The sequence below is a fragment of the Ischnura elegans genome (assembly GCF_921293095.1).
Source record: "Ischnura elegans chromosome 13 unlocalized genomic scaffold, ioIscEleg1.1 SUPER_13_unloc_2, whole genome shotgun sequence".
Lineage (NCBI taxonomy): Eukaryota > Metazoa > Arthropoda > Insecta > Odonata > Coenagrionidae > Ischnura > Ischnura elegans.
In genome coordinates, this window is record NW_025791658.1 from 4,941,751 (window position 1) to 4,965,037 (window position 23,287).

Sequence of the window (23,287 nt, forward strand, 5' to 3'; positions counted from 1 at the left end):
CAGCCGGAACCAGAATGACATCACACAGGATATTCTCAGCATTCATACTTAGCTGTCGAATTTTCTCGTGCTTGAAAATTTTCACTTTTCATTTAATTGCAAAAAATAGATATCGTCATTTAAAAATCTAAAAGTGCGAAATAGGTACTCCAGGAGATTTGATTACCTTTTGATTTAGCCAATAAAAGAGCAATAGGACACCACCCTATTGTCGTGTCATCAGATTATTACGGTGTGTTTACTCCGATGTGCTAACTGCTGTTAGGTTCAACTTACGTTGGAATCGAGTCCCTCACAATCTTTGGTGCTGTTATTGTACGATGCTGACGAACTATCCACAACTGGATACCCACAGGAAGTGCTTGGGTTCTCCTCCATCCCATCTGGCTCATCCATTGTCTTCAGGATTACCTGCAATTAAAGAAAGAAATCAATTATGGTAGAACTTGGTTAGTACATTCCTCTTTAGAACCTTTTCCTTCTTAACATGGTGATTTCTCTTGGTCCCACTACCATCCAATCAGAATACAGGCAAAACTATTTGGTTAATACAGAAGATTCCATTTACTCAGGCAGACCTGGAAAACAATTTTCCGAAAGAGAAAACGGCAAATATGTAACCAACAAGGTTATTTGCTAGACACGAAGAAGAGGCCGCTCGCCGCTCAAGGATAGGGCTGAGAGTTATGTTGACGTCAGCGTCGCCCTCCTCACACACTACTCCTGTGGATGGGGGAGGTTGGACGAGTATATTAATTGACAACCTTTTCCGAATTTTCATTCATTGCCTGATGATGTGCCCTGTAATGGATGCGAACGCTCGCAGGACAAAGTGCAACACGCAGCTGCTCCCGAAAGCCGTTAGCGGTGATAGTAATAGTAAAATCAGTGATCGCCTTCATCTTTAAGGGAAATCAGGGTTTGCCCCTCAAAAAAGTTCTTTCCACTTAATATTTGTCAATATAAAATGTCAACCCCACTGAACACTACAGATATGGCCCTAAAAATTGTCATGGTAAGTGAGCGATGCATTTCAGGCGTTGTAATTTAAATTGTGTTCACTATAGGATGACTTTCCTGGGACTATTTCACAGCCACGCACAACAATTAAGTTGAAATTGTACAGTAGTAGAAAATCCAAGTTACCACTCCGGTGGATGGGGGAGGTTGGACGAGCATATTAATTGACAACCAATTCCGTAATTTCATTCATCGCCTGATGATGCGCCCCGCAACGGTCGCGAAAGCTTGCACGACAAAGCGCAATACGCAGCTGCACCCAGAAGCCATTAGCAATGATTAAGTGTACATAGCTTCATATCAATTGCCTCTCCATGGTGATGTTTTGGATCAGAGTTCCAATCAGGTAATTGTTATCAAAAGTAAAAATTTCAATTAATTTTGTCTGTCTCATTTTTGAGAAATTTTTTTGTAGTAAAAGATGTTACTGTGATTTTCTTAAAGAGGGGGTAAGTAGTGGGATTTGATTTGTTGGAGGCAACTCTTTTTGTGCACATTACTCAGGGATAAAACCATTGGGCCATAATGATAAGGTGAATGTCAGTTTATCTGTGGTACTATGTATTGTTAATACCCAGCCCAATATAGAGAAATTTTATCATCGACGACTAATTCGGGAGGCTATTGAGATTGAGAAATGCCCCCAACAGAGTTCAGACAAGGTAAAAACAGAGTTGACAAGGTAAAACTCAGCCAGACATGGAAAACGATATTCCAAAAAGAGAAAACGGCGAATATGTTACCAACAAGGTTATTCGCTAGATAAGAAGAAGAGTCCGCTCGCCGCTCAAGGACAGGGCTGATAGTCCTGCTGGCGTCAGTGCCACCCTCCTCCCCCACTACTCCTGTGGATGGGGGAGGTTGGACGAGGATATTAATTGACGACCAATTCCGTAATTTCATTCATCGCCTGATGATGCACCCTGTAACGGATGCGAAAGCGTGCACGACAAAGCGCAATACGCAGCTGCACCCAGAAGCCATTAGCAACCATTTCTGTGATACTCCCAACCCCAACATCTGATTCCAAGCCCTGAATTTTTTTTCTTTAATCCAGGGTTCATGTCTGTAGTCAGAACTTCTTGGGGATCAAAAACTGAGATCTTTTCAAATACAGTAGATTCCGTTTAATGGGTCCACCGGTTACTTGGGGCAGCCGCTTAATTGGGGCAGATCTTGAAGAACAGAACCCAATAGATAGGAATATCCCAGAGTATTCTCCGCTTAATTGGGACAGCCTATGCCGCTTTATTGGGCCATGAGTCGGCGAGATAGACTCCATACTCGCGACGAAATTAAAATTTTTTGTTTTCAGAATACTATTTTTTTATATTTTCCTCCTCTGATTTACTCTTATTTTTCACAAGCGTTCCTATTCTTGCCCTATTTTGAAAGCTCTTTTTGTTTTACTATCCGCAAGAGGATAGAACTTTTCTTTAATAGGACTTACAAGGAGACTTTGCCAAACCGATGTCAAGAAAGAAGATGAAACCTTTTTTATTTGAAAGTAGACACTTAGATAGGAATACAGTTGAAGGGTTTTGTCCAAATACGCCCGGATTTGAGAGAAAAAAGCATTTAAAAATTGAAAAATATGGTCACGTTGAATTTAATATTAAAAATTTCATTCATTGTTTAAAAGCGATTTGGCCGAGTGGTAGCGTACCGCACTATTGAAGTGAATGTCCAGAGTTCGAGACTCGGTGAGAGTAAATTTTTTCCAGTCTGCCACCTCCTCCATTTTTTGTAATCCGTTCCATCCTCTTCTAATTTGTTCATTTAGGACGTTTTACATTTTTTTATTTGAATGTTGTTTGAGAATATGCCCTAAACTGACATTTTTGTCGCTAGCTAACCCTTACTTCGAAATATTCTTTCCGTGCCAAGATTCATGAAAGCAGGAGTGGTAAAACTGTGGTGCTGGCTTCGAAGTGAAGGGAACTCATTTCCAAAGCAAAAGATTTTAAACATATTGTCTCCGGAGAGTCTCCCAGGTTCCTGCTGTTGTAGTATTTAGAATATACAACAATTTTCACTCGTCTACCTGTATGATCAATTTGGAGTATTCCAAGTGCTAAACGTCGCTATTGCCCTTCTGACTGTCGTTGCTCTCCTGCAGTCTATTTTTTTACCTTGGTAATCGTCAGGAAATGCCCTTATAACTTAATTTATTTTGCTGAATAACTTTTGCAGCATGTATTTTGTTGCCGAGAACCTATTCAAGCGAATTCGATTTACCGGAGATATTGAGTTAAAAGTTAAAAGGCTAAAATTTTTGTGTATAATAGGATTTTGTAAAGGAAGAAAGAAATTTTGTCCTCAACACCTGAATAGTTGAAGGGCTAGTCGATTAGAACGAAGTTTTTTCAACACATAGTAACCTGGATAGGAGGTTGAAGTACCATCTATATTTTTCGTTGGAATAGTAAGTCTCCATAAAGCCATTTTTGGGCACCCTACCGACCATTATTCCCTACTCCTCTTGCCCTAACCGATCGATGTGCGAGATATGCTTTCCTCCCACAAACTTCCTCTCCTCTCAATGTCAGAGTCCTTATTTCCGCGTATTTAGGTGCCTAGAGATTTTAAAGAAGCTGTACAAGCTGGGGAAATTGTCGTAACATGTGAACTTGTAATTACCTGGAATATACATCGGCCAACTTAAAATTGGGTCATGGCCTGCACCTGTTGAGTTCGATGTCCATATGATAGTACTGTTTTTAGTTTGGCTTGTCGGCTCGTCCCTTCCCTTTTCTTTTTTTATGGCCTCGCCAGACTCCCATTTTCCTACACTTCTTTTGCTTTTTCCCGTAGCACGATATTATTCGGTTTTCTCTTGCTTTCATTAGATCTTATGCTCACGAGAAATCTCTGTCGCGCAAAGGACCATGAATTGGAGGAAATACCTCCATAATATAAAGCACTAATATATAAAATTGAATAATCTGCAATTGCCATTGCCTTCTCCAATTTTTCATTATTTATTTATTACTTCGCCTCTTTACAGAAATTTGGATGATAATTGTAATAAAACAAGAAAAGCAAGTAATTGAAAAGCACCATGCTCTTTCTATAAAACTGCTACCTGAGCATTCGCCATTGTGTTTCTTTATATCTTCAAGGAAACATAATCCCCTTAACTTTTTTAAACAATTTAATTCTCTACTAGCTTCGAGGCATATCATGCATACCTCAGCATATCATTGAACGCTGGTTAGGACAACTGATGATGCACGATTGAATGGATTTTTATTCCATCCTCATGTGAGAATATCTCTCTTTTCCCTTGAAGGAGGAAGGTGCAGTTCTGGTTTCGTGCAATAAACTGCTTTACTTACCTGTAAAAATAAACATCGCACGGTTGGCTTACGGATGTGCACTTCGGTGGTATAGTTTTTGCGCTGTATATCGGTTCTCCTTCCTCGTCGATAAATAGTTCATCATAAATGGCACTATTTTTTTGTCCCCCACAAATCAATAAGCAATAAAAATGTATTGTTTTTAAGACATGGCCGTAGAACATTTTTTTTTAATTTGAAATACAACCCAGTCGTAAGTTTTCCAGATTTAGAATACACAACAGAAACATTTAAAAATTCACTCTCCAGTTTCTTCGCTCACTTGCGGACCAAAATCACCTCCAGGTTCTGATAAGCACAATAAAAACTTTAGGAAGCAGCTTTCCTGCGCTGTATATGAGAGCATTACTTTGATCACGCTCCCAAGAGCAACCTGAACAATATTCTCCCTTTCTTGATCGCGTTCTCTTTATATCCTCTACGGACACCCGGTCTGATCTGTATTAATTACGAAATCCATTACATTTGGAGATTGGGCTTTTTGTTTGCTTCTGAAACGTCATTGCCGATTGCAATATTTCTTCAGCACACGCTTGCTCGCCCGCTGATACGTATTTTGTTAATTTACGTTGCACGATTGGGTTTCTCTTCTTAAAAGATGCAACCCATGAAGCACCAGCAGGGAATTCAAATCCTGGAGATATGTGCTGAAATCACGCATAAATAGCATATTCTTGTAAAGTCCGAGTTATCAGCGGCTCATTGCTGTTCCTGGGTTCGACAAAGTGATCGTATACCCATCTGTCGATCATTTCAAGCTTGTCGAGTTTCGTTCCCCCTGATTTTATATCTTTCTCCCGTATGTAACCTGGGAAACTCTCCGGAGACAATATGTTTAAAATCTTTTGCTTTGGAAATGAGTTCCCTTCACTTCGAAGCCAGCACCACAGTTTTACCACTCCTGCTTTCATGAATCTTGGCACGGAAAGAATATTTCGAAGTAAGGGTTAGCTAGCGACAAAAATGTCAGTTTAGGGCTTATTCTCAAACAACATTCAAATAAAAAAATGTAAAACGTCCTAAATGAACAAATTAGAAGAGGATGGAACGGATTACAAAAATGGAGGAGGTGGCAGACTGGAAAAAATTTACTCTCACCGAGTCTCGAACCCTGGACATTCACTTCAGTAGTGCGGTACGCTACCACTCGGCCAAATCGCTTTTAAACAATGAATGAAATTTTTAATATTAAATTCAACGTGACCATATTTTTCAATTTTTAAATGCTTTTTTCTCTCAAACCCGGGCGTATTTGGACAAAACCCTTCAACTGTATTCCTATCTAAGTGTCTACTTTCAAATAAAAAAGGTTTCATCTTCTTTCTTGACATCGGTTAGGCAAAGTCTCCTTGTTAGTAAAACACATTCATTCACCGTCGCCCGTGGCTGTGAAAAATATTTTTAACTAAATTGTTATAATTCTTAAAAATGAAAATAAATTAACTAAACCCACTGATTTATTAATCAAATTAATAGATTAATAACTTATGTTGCATTATAAACATTCTTTAGTCTTCTTTCCATCATTTCAGCATTTGTTTATGCCCATATACAGAATAGTTCGCCTAATTGGGGCAGCCCCTTAATTGGGGCAAAGTGCACCAGTCCCGACATGTCCCAATTAACCGGAATCTACTGTACTAAAGATGAGTCGGTTCCTAAATTTTTTCTATTCTTGGTACCAGTCTGGTTCTCCCCCATCGATTCTTGGTTCTCGATACTCACTCGGTTCCAAGGATGAACTCTTACTATCTGAATTAATAGCAATTTTGATAAATAACAACAACAAGAAGTGAATGAAAATAATTATGCTAAAGATGTAAATTAGCGGGAAAGCTCTCTAAAAAAACTTAAGATTGTTTCCATAATTTTATTTTTCAATATTTTATTTCTCGTTAGACAAAATTGGTAGACAGTTGAGTGGGGGCCCTGATTAAGCAGTTACGATGTCACAGAAGAATTATAAATTAAACTACTGAATAGTCCCTGCTTTTTTATCAAAAACTTTTGCGTTAGTCCTTGTACATATGTAATTACAACAGCCGTTCAATTAAAAGCATGACATTACAATCACTGTTAGTGTCCATGCTTTTTGCTTGGTAGAAAGACAGTACCGGAGATGATTACAGCAACAGAAAGGGACATGACAATGGAGTTGTCCCTCAGGCGGGATGGAAAAAATGATAATGTGATTCAGGCTTTAGCACAACACTTTTCAGGAAAACATCTCCAATGTTGAGAGAGTGACATCCGTAATTGACCTTTTGTCCGTCGTAAGTTACAAAGCTACAAGCACTACTGTTCCTTACCTCAGGATAGAGCTCTTGACGAATGTGGTTCTCAGGCATGTCCATCCTCACTCCAAAATTGTCCAGCTGGAATAAAAATAATAATAATAATTACTATTGATCACTAAAAAATAATTTTAAATAGCTACAACACCACAACATTAGCTTAACGTGGTCTCCACAGTCATAAGGACTAAATTGATTCAGCATGGAGGTTTTCGGGGTTACTACTGGGTAGATTCATCTCTGCAGATGACAGTGTGAACGAAACCCTAGGGCGGGCTCACGAGGATACACTCCCAGGGCAGGGTCAGGGAGCTTTTCACCTCTGCACCCAGAAGGGGGAGGACAGGAAGGAGAAGGGAAGGAGACGCCGCCGCGATAGGAGCCCGACGATGCCTCCTGGGACGGGAAAGGGAAGGAAGGGATGGGACGAGGAATCCTGCACCGTCTGAAAGGTGGGCGGGTCCTACCACCAGCGAAACCAGGCATCAGCCATTGCTATCCTAACGATTTTCGAGGATTATCCTATGAGGAAGAATAATCCAACGATCAAATCGTTAGACGTACATTGAGTCAGTGGCCTCATATTGTTTTCTTCCCATTTGGTTACACTTTGTGCCTCCCATTTTATTTAATCATTTATTTAATCATTCAAAAACAGCAAAAACAGCCTTTACATTGAATACAAAACTTAAAATCTGCAGATTCAACAAATATAAACTATAAAAAAACTACAAAAAGGATGTTTAAAAAAAAAGATGGCTTTGTGGCTGCCTCTTGAATAATTATTAAGATTATAATCTTATGGGCATTGAAAGATCCAGGGAAGAGTGAGTAGTCTAAATGGTATTGAAAAAGGTAGGGAGTCTGTAGAAAAAGTAATCTCTGAGAGTGAGAGAAAGACGGAATTTAGGTTGGTGTAGTAGGTGATCATTACGAAAAAGGTGCAGGTGGGAATGAGGAGTGAAAGGAAAGGGAGTATTTCTAAGGATCGGAACTTGCCATTTAAGACATTTTGTAATTTATTGACTTGCGTACCTCCCATTTGGTAACTTTGTATGACTTTGAAGGACCACCGCACCCTCTTTCCAAGTTTCCCCACCTTGGCCAGCCTTCCAACCCGACACTGACTCAATGTATATAAGGTCATACTCTCCCTGGATTCAGCGTGGAGGTTTTCGGGGTTACTACCGCGTGGATTCATCTCTGCAGACGACAGTTTCGCCGGCATTGTAGCAGGCTTCGTCAGATCAATGAAGTGGAGATTGCCCGTCTCTAATACACCCCGTCGGAGGCCGGTGTCTTCTCATTGGCTGGTTCAGGAGGCCCTGGTGGCTTCTCATTGGTCCGCACCTCCCTGCTCTCTGTCCTGTCTCTCCGGGTTTACTCTTGAGGACTCTTCTCCATGTGTTAGGGAGCTGGTATCCTTTCTCCCTATTGAGGTTGTCCGGTGTCTTCATTATCTCTTTAGCTTCCCTAATGATCCGAGGGAAGTATCTCTTTTCATTGGCAATGACTTTCGCATTACAGTGAGTCCTCGTTTAACGTCACTTACCGTTCCTGAAAAATGTGACGATAAACGAAATGACGTTAATCGAAACATAATATCCCATAAGAAACAATGTAAAAAGTGAATATTGGCTCCTAGACCTCACAATTCCTACGCGAAAAAATTTTAGCGTATCATATAGGGGGCATTTTTTACGATGGGAATGCCAAGCTATGGCATAAATACGAGTTCCTGTCTTCATCGACGACAATAGCAGCAGTGACATAAATCCTTCTCCATTTTTGTATCTTCCCGCGTTTGTTTTTCGGCTTCGCTATGGTGGCCGCCCAGGCAAGCGTTGCCTGGGCATCATCATAGCTGAAACATCGTCGCAGTTACAGGAACCAAAATTATTGTGAACACGGCGAAAAAAGTGACGACAAAAACTCCAAGTTCTACACGGAAAAATTCCTTGAAATCACTTTTTAGGTTCCTGAAAACCATTATGTCAAGTAAAACCTTGCGCACCTACCTAAGAATTCATTTTGCAGAAAATTTGTTAAAACCGTAATCGCAATTAACAATAAACACACCGTTTTACACTTCGTTTAGACTGACTGTATTACCGCCGACAAAGCGAACAACCTGCAACGCCCGCCGCTTCGCATTTTTTTCTCGCGCGAAATTTAAAAGCCTTGACGTTATCGCGAAGCAAAGGTGCGATAAACGAATGACGGTCTCAAAATTTTCATGACGTTATCGCGAAATGACGTTAAACGGGGTGACGTAAAACGAGGACTCACAGTATCATACTCGAGATTGTGATTCGGCCCACTCCATGTGTGCTCAGCTATGGCCGAGAGGCACAGTTGTTGATTCCTCGTGGCCTCTTGGTGTTCTTGGAGCCGCACCTTGAGGGGGTCTGCAAGTTTGTCCGTTATATGCTCTGCCACAGGTGCAATTGACTTGGTACACCCCACAATGGTTTTCTGCAGGGACTTCATCCTAGGCTTTGCTTAGGAATCTGGAGGTTTTTGCAGGACAGGTGAACCTTGTCGCTATGCCATGCTTCAAGAGCACACGGGCTATGTTTTCACTCGTCCCTCCAACGTACGGTAGGAAGGCGAAAGCCGTAGGTTTTTTCATATCTCCAAGAGCAGCTTCTGTGGTCCTTTTTAGGGCCTCATCAATCTTCTTTTCTTCTTTGAGGATGACGTCATTGTTGTATCCGTTGCCCTGTAGTGCCTTGCATACTTGTTTCTTCTCATTCTCCAGGGAGGAGGCATCCGATAATGTTATGGCACTTCTTAGAAGGGTTCTCATTACTGACATCTTCCATTGGCTTTGATGATTTTGTGAGCTTCCTAACACATGAAGAAGAGTCCTCAAGAGTAAACCTGGAGGGACAGGACAGAGCCAGAAGGTGGGGACCAATGAGAAGCCACCCGGGCCTCCTGAACCAGCCAATGAGAAGACACCGGCCTCCGACGGGGTGTATAATGATTCGTTCACATTACAATTGTCCGAGCGATCGTCCTAGCGATAGTTGGCCTAACTAGCCGTGTGAATGCATGTCCTGACAATAGTTCACATAGTTCCGAACGTTGCCACTTTATGATGGCTAGGCGCTGGGAGACCGGAAGAGGAAGCAACAAGAGAAAGACGAAAAGTTCATGAAGCTATCTTTGCTCTATCTTTTTTCCTGGATTTGTTCTGGGAAGGAAGAATAAGGGCGGAAGAAAACTTATTCGTTAAACATACGTCGAACACAGTAATATCTTGACCCTGCATATCTCAACAGCTTTGCTAACCGTCAATTTCCCGTTTACTTAAGATGTCAGCACAGTAAGAGGGTAGCACAGGTTTTAACAATCGTCATGTGATGCACGATAGTTCCGACAATCGCTGGAACAATCGTAATGTGAATGAGGCATAAGAGACTGGCGATCTTCACTTCATTGACCTGAAGAAGCCTGCTGCAATGCCGGCAAAACTGTTGTCTGCAGAGATGAATCTACGCGGTAGCTACCCCGAAAACCTCCACGCTCAATACTCACCACACTGCGAAAGCCTACACAAGAAGGCCTAAATTGAGTCATCAGATAAGTACAAAAAAATGTACACCGTAACAATTAATAGTGAGTTAAATGTTAATGTAACAATTAATAGTAGAAAAACAAAGAGTCAAGTAATAATGGATGGTAATTGTTGTTGATGGCAGCAAAGAGAGAATGGGGAGCATTGTAATTAAAGCTGTACAGATGTCAGTATATAATCGAAAGTTCGATTAAATCATTGTAAGTTACACCAATATTGACATAACATGATAAGTATTTGAGGTAGATGAACGAAATTTGGTAAATGGGTACATATTGGTATTCCTCATTATGCACAGGGGAAATATGTTTTGTATGTTGCGTCAAATTCGATATATATCGAATCTGCGTTTCCTTAAAATATAACGAATTGCCATACCTCATAGAATTTAGCATCCACGGGCATAGTTGAGAAATTAATTGATAGTCGATGAATAGAATGAATAGAAGTGTATAACCTAATAAAAATATAATAGATTTTCGTATTTTTCAAAACAGATGTTACTTTTTTTTAAGTTCTATTCGATTACTGTAGAAAATATTCAAAATGACATATCTTCATAACTATTTCAGTTAGAGCAATGAAATTTGAAGTGTGTGTGCATATTAGTATTCCTCTTACTTCCCAATAAAAATTAATGAAGAGAATGGACTACCTTTAGATTTATATCGAATATGCGTTTTCATAAAATATGTCGAATTGCTCTAACATTACGTGGTGAAATTTTCGAACTTTTTACCAACTTATGGACCCAGGACTAGGCTACAATTGACACCACCATATCTTCTACCCTTTACACACCCGCTTGAAGAATTCAAGCACCCATCCACTCGTTGTAATTAAAGCTGTGGCATGCAGGAGTACATGTCTCTTCGCTCCTGAGGTTTTTGCCGAAAGAACTGATAAAAAGTAGAACTTTGTGCTTTCACATTAATATTTATTCACGACCATGGTTTCAACGTTGGACGTCATCATCAGGTGAACCCTACAGAGGTCCATCACATCCTTTTAAACCAGGTTAGGAGGGGTAGGGAGGAAGGTAATTAGGTTGAACGGATTGGTCAACAGAGAAGAGGGAGGGGGAAAAAAACTTGGTCATATGGTATGAAAGAAGTTAGGGGGAGGAGGCTCCGTTAGGGAGGGCATGGCAGGTGGAGGGGGGATGGTTCAGGTGAGAGAGAGGCCAAAGAGTCCGTCATGTCATTAGCCCAGGAATTAAGGAGTGGGAGGCTTAAAAGAGGGGAGTGGGAGTCATACAAAAATTCGTTTACAATGTAATTTTACAATTTAATTGGAACGTACGTGCTGCAAAATTTCTATTTGTTCCAAAGCGTCTAATCTAGGTCCTTTAGGTTCATCATGAAGCACTTCAAAAACAAAATCACTTTGATGATTGTTATCTAACAAATGTATAGCAAATTGTGAAGTAGTCTTTTTATTTCTTATTAATGTGAAAGCACAAAGTTCTTTTTTAATTTAATTATGAATCGCTTTCACCAAGTTACGCCTCAAACAATCAATTTGATAAAAAGTGTTTATAAAGTGTATTAACCAAATTTGTGAAGTTTACGAGAAAGTTAAAATGTTACGACAGGATAAATAAATCAGTGACTGTTTATTACCACAGTTTCAAAGTTAAAGTGGGGATAGTTGCGGCATTTTTGTGGTGTAACGTGTCATGATCAGTTGAGTTTAAATGACAGCCAGCAAAATCAAATCAAACACGCAGTTACACTACCTAGTGTAACTGCGTATTTGATCCTAGGATAAAACTATGTACACTATTGCAAGATATTTAAGCGAAAGTTTGGCCTATCCTTGTTTTCCGATTATTCGTGCCATCCCTCCCCACCATCAGCCAAGATAATTGGGAGTGCATTTGCTGTACATGATTGTGGGATACATAAATTTCATAGCTTTTAAATGTTGTTTCTTGCCATTAGAAAGTTTTTACAGCAAAATATTGGGAAAAAGTGGATGCAATTGCACATATCCCCTAGTGCCGCAGGCATTTGCGAAAGTCAACTGAAATGCAACTCAAGTGGCAACCAAAATCAGTAGGGATGGACCGATCCAGGATATTTTTCAGATTCGGATTGGATCCTTGATTTTCGGAACCGGATCTTTCGGATCGGATATTTTCGGATCCAAATGCATTTTCAAATTCCTGACGCTGAGATTCCCGCATTGATTGTTCAATCTCCTGGGAAGAGTCGCACTATGTGCCAGTCATATTTTGCTATTTATATTTTCCCCGGCTGTAATTCTCCTGCATATCCTCTGCGAGAGCTTTCAAACAAAATGGTTCATGAGTAGGACAAGAATCGAATGCGACAGCGCATTCGAAGATAGAATGGTGAATACAATCCATTTCCACCCTAATTCACTGAAGTTGCATTCACTGAAGCTATTAGTTAAAATTTTGGATCCAGATCTGATGTCATCCGTGACTTTGGATCCGATGTATCCGATGAAGGGCAATATCCGCGGATATTTGGATCCGAGGTATCCGATCCGACCATTCCTAAAAATCAGCCTTCTATGGGATGGAATTAGGCCTCATCTGTGCACTCCCCTTGGAGAATACATTCTCAGGGTTCTCACTCTAACTAAATTATAAAATTTACGATTTTTTCCAGGTTTTTACGGTCTAAATGTCTTCAAATTCTCAGTCTGTTCATAAGCCATTTTAGGCAGAAATATTGATCATGTAACAATCACTGGCCGCACGTTAAATAAGAACTAGGGATGGAGAGATCCAGGATTTTTTTCGGATCCGGATTCGGATTGGATCCTTGATATTTTCGGAGCGGGATCTTTCGGATCCAAATGCATTTTCAAATTCCTGCTAATAAACGAAGTAATTATTCAAGCTTACTCTGCGTATGTACAATCGAAGGAATGTTTTTTAGATTTTCATACACATTTTAATGTTATTATGAATTAAAAATCATTTTTATAGGCTTCCAAGTTGTTTTTTTTTAAACATTTTTACATGCTCAGGACCTAAACTGTTACGCTTGGGTTTGGAAATGAAAATAGGAAAACTCTTCGGATAAACCACTCACCAGTGGCGTAGGACAAGAATCGCATGCGACGGCACATTTTAAGAGAGAATCTGAACTCTTTCTACCCTTATGCATTGCATTCACTGAAGCTATTATTTAAAATTTCGGATCCAGATCCGATGTCTTCCGCGACTTTGGATCCGATGTATCCGACGAAGGGCAATATCCGTCGATATTTGGATCCGAGGTATCCGATCCGACTATCCCTAATTATAATATTATTACGCTTATAACTACATGGCTATATCCCATCATTCTTAGAAAATTAAGCTTTCGAAGTAAACCTTCTCTTGTTTTTGCTGTCGAATTGACTCAAGTGTGCTGTTGAAGCTTGCAATAACTCAGTGTGCTCCGACTGTTTCTCCTCAAACGCGTTTAGTTTCTTCCGTGTAGAGAGATAAGGAAGAGAATAGTATTCGTTATCATGGTCGTATGTCTCGTAGACATTTTAAATCGTTGAAAACCAGTTCTTATTCTTTTTGATACTGGGTTCCACAATACGGTAGTGCACAGAGGTGCCACCTGCTGAATAGATAGGAAACTAAAACGGACGTAACGATACCTCCGCTGCAGTAACGCTCAACAATCGCCCACCGAATCGAATCCGCTCATCTAGTTAGACCAACGACACTAATTCTCTGAGCTGGCAAGAGGGTAGTTACTAGGGATGAACGGATCCAGGATTTTTTTTCGAATCCGGATTCGGATCGGATCCTTGATATTTTCGGAGCCGGATCTTTCGGATCAGATATTTTCGGATCCAAATGCATTTTCCTGCAATCCCTGCTATTAGAAACGAGGTTATTATTCAACTGTATTCTGGGTACGTACAATCGAAGGAATGCTTTTTAGATTTTGGTATAAATTTTAATATTTTCATAAATTCAAAATCATTTTTATAGGCTTTCAAGTAGTTTTTTTTAAACATCTTTGCGTGCTCACGACCTAAACTGTTACGCTTGGGTTTGGAAATGAAAATAGGAAAACTCTTTGGATAAACCACTGAAAAATGGTGTAGGACAAGAATCGCATGCGATGGCGCATTCGAAGATGGAATTGGAACTCTTTCCACACTTATTGCATTCATTGAAGCTATTATTCAAAATTTCGCATGTCTTCTGCGACTTTGGATCGTATGTATCCGATGAAGGGCAATATCCGCAGATATTTGGATCCGAGGTATCTGACGCGACCATCCCTAATACGAACTCAACAAACACAACAGACGCCTTGAATGCAAACGCAGCAATGAAAGTGCTATCTCTCATGACCTATTGTTGGTAGAATTTGGGCCAGCTTAAGGCTGTGAGCGGGAAAATGGAGGGAGTGAGGGAAGTGAAGAAATGTCTCATTTTCCGCCTAGGTTAATAAACACTTTGGTCACCGATCTTCCAATCACAGGCTTAAGGTCAATGTATCATCATGGCACAAGGGCCAATTTATTAACAATTAATTATTACGATTGCGCGTTGAATATACGTGAGCAGATAAATGTGCGGACAGTGTCCGCGTGTGACTGACCTTGAAACATGCATGATCGACACGATGATTTTTCTTTTGATACGCTAATCCTAGTTCTACAAACAAGTTTCAGAGATTTTTCAGTTCTATGACAGAATTCATGACTTTTTCCAGGTTTTCTCACGGTAGACGAAATTCATGGCTCATTCGCGGTTTTAAGCAGTGGCATAATTACGGGAGGGGGGGGAGATGAGGGGGATAGACCCCCCCACCCCCAAAGCCTCAGAGAAATAAAAATAATGTTGAAAACTATCGTCTAGTTTTGACGTATAGTAAATTTTAATGTAACCTTTTAATGAAACCCAAATTTTAAGTGACAAAATTACGTAAGATGAACAGAACCAATGGTGCCAGTTGCCCCCTCAGTGGGGATGGCTGCAATCAGAGGGTGGGGATCAACTCAACACTCAAAGATCTGGCGAGAAACACCGAGGTTACGTCAGGCTGAAACCCTTACGGGAGAGCTCTCGCCTAGACCGAGAGAATACTTCTCCTTATGAACAGAAGTCAATTGCGAACGCTAGTAGGCCTGCTTACAGGCCACCATCATGTAATGAGACATATGCACCTGCTGGGGGTAACGGACTCAGATGGGTGTAGATGGCGTGAGATGGGAGAGGAAACAACCACCCATCTAATATGTGAGTGCCCTGAAATCATGAGGACTCGATAAAGACACCTGGGCTCACCTTTCATAGAGCCCAAGGAAGTATGAGATCTTCCCATTGGGGACCTCTTGTCCTTCGCTAAGGACATTGGCCTCTATGGGTGATCAGTCATTGGTGGTTAGCACAATGGACCAACAGGCCTAAGTGCCCTGGGAGCTGATCCCCCAACGCATCATCAATCAATCAATCAACGTAAAATGTAATTTTCAGGCATGTCATTTTTCCAAGATTTTCCCAAAGGGAGGAGGTCACCCTTCCCCATCCCCCCTTATCCCCCAAAGCATATTCCAAGCTATGCCACTGGTTTTAAGGTATTCACGGTTGAGAGAGAACGCTGCACTCAACACAATAAACTTCCAGACGTATATTTTCGTCTTTAGTAGGGAAAAGGTTAACCCTTTCGAGACGGCAGAGTTTTTGTCTCACGGCTGCTGTACTGAGTTCCAAGATTCTCTTCTTTCTCATGGTACGGAGTATTTTTGGAGGACATTCGTTAAGAAGGATGTCGCAGATAATCTCACACTCTCAGCAGCAACCCTTTTTGACCCTTCCCAGCGGGGACTCTGCATTATCTCGGACTCCCAGAGATTTTGTGCTCCCTCCTTTCCGGGTTTACGACCATACCTGTGGCATTGGTTCGCAGTCAACTTATGGATTTCTTATATGTATTTAGCAAATGGATAATTGTTGCTTGCACGTAAATTACAGTCTTTGAATTGAATTCCTCATTTTTTCCTGAGCATCGTCAAATTTTAAACGAAGTTCTAAGGTCAGTATTAATGCATTTAATGCATCAACAATTTCTACGTTGATTTTCATACATAACTCGAGATATAAGTTAATATTTATCGTAGCATTTCATTTAAAAATTGTAAACGCTACACAAAAGACAATTCAATTCTTAATACATATTTCTTGAGAAATGAACAAATATTTATTTCGAAACCTGACTGGATAAACAATTGTATGACCGCAGTCCCTCACCTCTAAGAGGGGTAATAAAAGACGATGGGTCAGGGTACCTGCTCCCGGATTTCGAGGGTAAGGCCTAAGCCTCGCTGTGTTTGGTCCCGAGACAAAGACATCGCACACCCGCGACCGTCCTAAAAGGGGGAGAGCTAGAAAACGTATATATATTCAGCATTCGTTCACTTGTGTAAGAAAATCTCCGACGAAAATATGTGTCTTTCATCTCCTGGGTCAAGAAATGTCTCCACACATATATTTACGTCTTCAGTAAGAAAAAGGTTTAGACCACTCACCTCGTGCTGTCGTTCGTCATCCAGTCCACTGCTCGAGTACTTGGCATCAAAGGTCGTGTGGCAAGGGTCCTCGACGAGATCGCTATGGGAGAACTTTGTCTCAAAGGCCAACTTGGAGTCGATGCACTGTATCTTGAAGAGGCGGAAGTCGTTCAGCTTCACCAGACATCTAGAGCAAGCCATCCACGGAACACCCTTCTCCTGGTTGACCTGGGGCACAACACAAAATTGAGCATAATATACAGGACATTTATTATCATCCTAATCAGTCACAAACACTTTCTTCTGCATGAACTTCTGAAACATATTCAAAAATACAGTGTGTCCTCGTTTAACGTCGTCCCGTTTAACGTTGTTTCACGATAACGTTGTCCAAAAATTGAAACCCTTGATCATTTAACGTCGTTATAGCTTCGCGATAACGTTGTTCAAATTATGCGCGGCGAAAAAAAAATGAATGGCGAATAGGACGCAAGCGCATCTGATGTATAGTAAATATTACTATATTAATGTGATTGGTAATTTTCGCTCGACAGAAAAGGTTGGTGTGGGTAGCGTATGTTAAATATGCGTCTGAGCGAATAATTATCGCCTCATTTACCCATTATCCGTTTATTTTTCTGATGCCAACCGAAAAAAATGTCCACGAAGAAGAGTGGCTATCCTGGCGGTTCTTCAGACGTGAAGAAAAAACGGCGATATTAGAACAAAAACTTGGTATTATTAAGAGAATTGAAGAAGGTGCAACTGCTGGAGAGATCGGTCGAGTTTTAGGATTGCAGGTCGAGTTTTTACAATTAAAATTTCTTCTGTTACTGAAAATATCGATGTTTCGCCATTAAAATACTTTCTTTTTAGTTTTTATATTTCATTTAACAATGCCTTCTTCCCAACCTTTTCGTTATGAAAATTCGTTTCGTTTCGAATGAATCGTTATCATGCTGAAGTGAATAATCGGTAATGAATGTTTCTCGCGATTTCCGCCGGGTTAAAGAATTCTTATCATCACGAAAATTGACTCGTCCTTCATCCTCGTGCTTCCGAGTGTCAGATTCAGATTTTTTTCGTTTTGGCCTGATTCAGGTCTCCCGATTGGTCACAAAGTCTGCTTAAAGTTACGGCGTTACGGCTCCGATAATTGGCCTCCTTGGATTCTCGCCCGGGAAATTCTGGATTCTTCACGAAGAAATGGATTGTTAGGAACATGGCTAGGAACCAATTTAAATTTTTTACATTGTTTCTTATGGGAAACACTACATCGTTTAACGTTGTTTCGCTTAACGTCGACTTTTTCAGGAACGAATCAACAACGTTAAACGAGGACTCACTGTACAAGGGAAGTTCAATAAGGAAGGCAACACAATTTTTTTCATGGCCAATTTTGGTTGAAATAACTTGGCACTCCTTGTGAAACATTTTTAAACAGTCCCACTTCGTTTCGTATAGTTTTTGTACTTAAAAAGATTAAGAAGAAGAATATAGAAAGTAAACAAAACTGTAAGTAGTGATAAGATAATTAATTCTATTGCTGCATTACGATAAGGTTTTCAAAAGGATTTGTAAGGGTTTCACATTGATTTCAACGTAAGCATTGCAGCTCAGTTTTGAAATGTAGTAAAAAACCTTTACATATAGTCACCTTCGTTGAGTTTTCAGGAGGAAATTTATAAAAAATAATTATAATCTCCTTGAAAACCTAGCCAAAGTCTCTCATTGTCTTATTTCGTCAGGGAAACAAACAGTGTGGTAGCCAGTAATTTCGATCTCCTCCACGCCTCATGAACAACAATGGCGTGGTTACCTATTATATTATTTTATTGCCTAAATCGGAAGATTACTACTCCTGGAGTAGGTATTTCACGCTTTTAGATTTTTAAATGACGATATCTATTTTTCGTGGTTAAATGAAAAGTGAAAATTTCCAAGCGCGAGGAAACGCAACAGCTGAGTATGAATGCTGGGAAAAGCCCGTGTGACATCATACTGGTTCCGATAGCTGCTGTGTGAGGCCACCTTGGTGTGAGGCTATGAGCGCCGATACGATGCAGTCTGCTTGCAGGTAGCAGAGTACCCAGCTAGCAGGTAGCGCTTGGCTTAAATAAGGATTATAATTACCCTATCAATCAAAGGAAACTTCTGACCTTCGGTATTTTTCATAGGTGATTATTGAGAGATGTTTCCCTGAGCCCTGTGCCTCATGCATGCATTGGTAATATCTCAGACGATGTAAAACTCCTATCTACTCGTATAGAAACTAGGTCCCTGTGAAGTCACGTGGAGTGGAATCGCATGGGTGCCAATATGGCCTTTTTCAAATGAGGTAAAAATTGACCGTTAACATTCGTCTAAACTGGGATTTCTAAAACCAAATAATTCGTATACATATTATGAATACACTAATGGTGGGTAAGGAATCGCAATCAATGCATTTCGTTTCCTTTGATGAAGGAAACTACCCTATTCCCCAGCGATGGGCTAAGTAACTGAGCATTACAGTTGGATCTTATTTCTCCCAATGCTTTACCAACCAGTCCCCAATGTACTGTTGGCCCAGTGAGGTAGCCAAGAATTTCGTTCGGAGGGGAATCCAAAACCAGGGGGTAAAATTCTTGAAAAACAGGGTACTACAGTCCAACACAATAACGTACATCCCCACGCAAGTTTGAGGACTGCTGAACACGAGACAAAACAGGGTTGGACTGTGTTACGCCATCCATTCTACAGCCCTGACCTGTCAGAACAAGTAGTGGTACCAACAGGTAATACACCCCCATTTCGTGCTGGATGACGGCATTAGAAAGGGATGGGGATTATGTGGAAAAATAGGGTGTGTAATCTCTATAGTCACAGGCTCAACTTTGTGGAAGTTCATTTCAATAAATAAAAATGAAAAAACTTTGTATTAATCCACCAATTTATTTATGAGGTACGACTAGTTTCGATGCAGCGACATCATCCTCAAGTACCCCTTGCTACTTTGTACTTGAGGATGATGCCGCAACATCGAAACTAGTCATACCACGAAAATAAATTGGTGGATTAATACAAAGTTTTTTCGTTTTTATTTATTTTTTTATTTATAGGGTGTGGAGTTGTAACGTCTTTCCTTCATGTGCATGATTCTCATTGTGTGCGATAAATAAATGTTGAAGGAAAAAAAATGGTGTATTACAGTCCAGCAGGAAGAGAGTTGTACGATGACAGTTTGAAAATAGGGGCAGAGAACCCGGCGCCAGCACGGATTGCAGCCAATCACTGCCCCCAAACGCACCTCACACCCTCGACTAGTCATACAACGTTCTCACATGCATATGAAGCACTGAAGCAATGAAGCAAACCTGAAAACCACCAAAACAAGCCCTTTCTGCAAATCGCCAAAACATAGGATTCTTCCTTTGGATCCTTCACGCATCTCATGTTCCCTTCTGGCTGCTTTCTTCACAGAACCCTTTTGTTTACATGTGATGTGGGCGTTTCCCTTTCTTACCTGGCAACCTTTCCTCCTACCCCTACTAGCTGTCAACGGACAGCCCTCTTGGCGGCCGGACTGTAGGCAACCCACAGTGGTCTGAAATCGGAAAAAGCCGGACAAAAGTCCAAAATGGCTTTTTCTGAGATAGAGACTTAAAACTTAGCACAAATACTCATAAATGATGGCTTATTATGGATATGTATGCCATTGTACATACATTTGATCCGTTGCTGAGATACAGCATCTCAAACATGACCAATTTTTCAAAAACGCGCGCGATCTCGTTTTTCTCCGAAAATCTTTGAACTTAAGCAGGTGGTGTTGCAGTTGTATGATTTTTATTGAATAAAAAACACAATATTCCTTTGAATAAATACCACGCAGACGTGAACCAAAATCTTCAAAAATCATGAAAAATGTAGCCAAAGTATTTATTCAAAGAAATAAGCCTGAGCCACCAAAACAAGTCCTCTCTTCGAATCAACAAAACAAGGGATTATTCAATAGATCAAAAAGGAGAGCTCTACGGCATTAAGGCTCACTGGGAAATGAAACTCTCCAATTGCCGTAACAGGGGACCTCGTTGCAGGTATGAACAAAACACTGTGTTGGTATGCTGGAATGGGAAGATTCTCAGCAGTGACCAACCCCAGCCTCTCAACCGGAAACCCTTCACGAACACTCGTTCAACTATGAAGAAACCTTCGTGAGGGATTTGGGGGATCTTGCTAAGGCTGCAACTATTCAAAGGAGGCCCCCTGTCACAGCCATTCGAGTTTTTCATTTCCCAGTTTAAAGGATTTTTCCTTTTGGTCCTTCACGCTCCTCTTCCCTTCCAGCTGCTTTCTTCACGGAAACCTTTTGTTTCCATATAAGGTGTCTGTTTTCCTTTGTTACCTGGCAACCTTGCCCCCACCTCCAACTAAACCCGTCTTAATGTCATCGGACAACTCTCAGCGGCCGGACTGTAAAGTTGGAGGGTTTTAAACTAATTTTAACACTATTCACAAACAAAAAAAACTTCATTTTTCTAATAACTCTTTCAATAATTCATAATTTTTCAGTATTTTGTTTTATTTTATGGAGCAAATTAATTGTGTATTTACATTTGGGGGGGTGTCCGGAGCCCAGTGGCATAGCCAGGAGGAGTTCCGGGCGGTCCGGACCGCCCCCGAAATACAAAAGCACAATTTATTAATAAATTAGTTTAATACCCTCTACTTAGTACCCCGTTTTTCACAAATTTTCCCCCCTGATTTTGGACACCCCCGAACGAAATTCCTGGCTACGCCACTGCTCTCAGCGGCTGGACTGTAAGGTTGGAGGGTATTAATCTAATTTTAACACTGTTCACAAACAAAAAAAAACTTCATTTTTCTAATAACTCTTTCAATAATTCATGATTTTTCAGTATTTTGTTTTATTTTATGGAGCAAATTAATCGTGTATTTACATTTTGGGGGTGTCCAGAACCCCCGCACCTACCCCCTTGCTTTGCCAATGGTAACCAAGATACTGTTATGCGGGAGACAAAGGATGTATCCAGGTCAAATTATTTTGATTTTACTTCACCAGATTTGTAGCTTGATACTGGGAAACAAACGCAAGTATCCGAGGGTATGAGCAAGGGGACTTTGCTGATGCTAGAACGATTTGTTCGTTCAAATAGTACGAGTAGTGAGTATGAGTGCTAAGATGAAAGCTGGTGTCCCGATTGAAAGTTTTGGGATTGAGGCGGATCTCTATTGCTTCCTAGAATGCCACAACTTTAACAATCTGTATTTAATCAAAGAAACACTCTGGAAACTTGTGTCATTAATCATCATTAAGTGTAACTAATAACTTCAGGCTTTACTTTGTGAAACCTCTCCATATTGGAAGTAATGAAATAAAACCATCAACACACTGAAAAATTGGTGCAGGATTCCCTTCCTAGGAAATATCTCTCATTCCGTTACCTCCTACTTCCCGAAAGTAAGATACAGAATTGCCTATTACACCCCATCAACTCTCAAAACATTGTTGACCAACTGCAAAGATCGTTTCCCACCAGAAAGAAGAAGCGGAATTTACTGCCTTAAGTGCGACGATTGTGGTATGAAATACATCGGCAGAACGGAGAGAAGTGTTAACATCAGAGTGAGTGAGCATCGCAACTGCTTCAAAAAGAAGAAAGATCAATCCAACTTCGCCAATCATCTATTACATGGCAAACACTATAGTGATTTTAAGCCGGATATTCTACATTCAGAAAGAAACAGGAGGAGACTCGATGCCCTGTAAACGTTGGAGATAATACAACATTTAAAGAACAACACCCCCCTTGCCAACGAACAAGTGCTCCCCTCCCACTCCCATCTCTTTTCCATCCCCATCAATGATCTCCTACAGTGACAACCTTTAAATTTTCAAGTGCCTATCCACCTGTGTGCCGTTAAACTTTCCAAGAACGAATACTAAGCAGTGCCTTTACCAAAAATTCCCCCAGTGACCCATGTCCTTCGGGGAAATCATTAACCCATACCAGCATCTTCCACAGCCAGACTCAATGACCTTCCATAGACTATAGTGATTTAGAAAACTCAATGTACCCCGCTAATCCTCTCTTTCTTCCCCAACACCGCTACCTTCCTTAGCTCTAGTCTCCTCACCCACTTTAACCCCGCCCTTCCCTAGATGGTCAGATACCTATCCTCACAGGAAAAACCCTCGTCCCAAATCAAGGCTGCCCCTTTCCCCCTTACCCCCCCCTCTCCCTATTCCATTCCGTGTTTAACCCTCACCCCTGCCCCTTCAACCAGTCCTATTCCTTTCTGATAGATGTCCTCACTGTCACTTGTGTACTTTGTGTATAAATGTATGATGTATGCAAGATCAGTCACCTGACGATGTAACCAAGTTACGACACCCAGGTCGTGCCCATAATTAAATAACAGTGAACCTTACAAATTTTTATTTCATTACTTCCATTATTAAGTGTATTTAAAAAGGTATTTTTCACTTGAAGATAAGTTCACAAAATTTCAGTATTACCCCCTCC

General features: G+C 40.6%; 1 protein-coding gene across 1 annotated transcript in view; it reads right to left on the bottom strand.

Moving 5' to 3' along the window:
* Positions 1 to 23,287, bottom strand: part of LOC124172699 (zinc finger protein 436-like) — a 45,036-nt gene that overhangs the window by 17,348 nt on the left and 4,401 nt on the right. The window contains exons 2-4 of the mRNA XM_046552160.1: positions 16,776 to 16,985; positions 6,689 to 6,754; positions 277 to 411 (exon numbers count right to left, since the gene is read on the bottom strand). Coding sequence (XP_046408116.1) covers positions 277 to 411; positions 6,689 to 6,754; positions 16,776 to 16,985 — 411 coding nt within the window. The remainder of the gene's footprint in view (positions 1 to 276; positions 412 to 6,688; positions 6,755 to 16,775; positions 16,986 to 23,287) is intronic.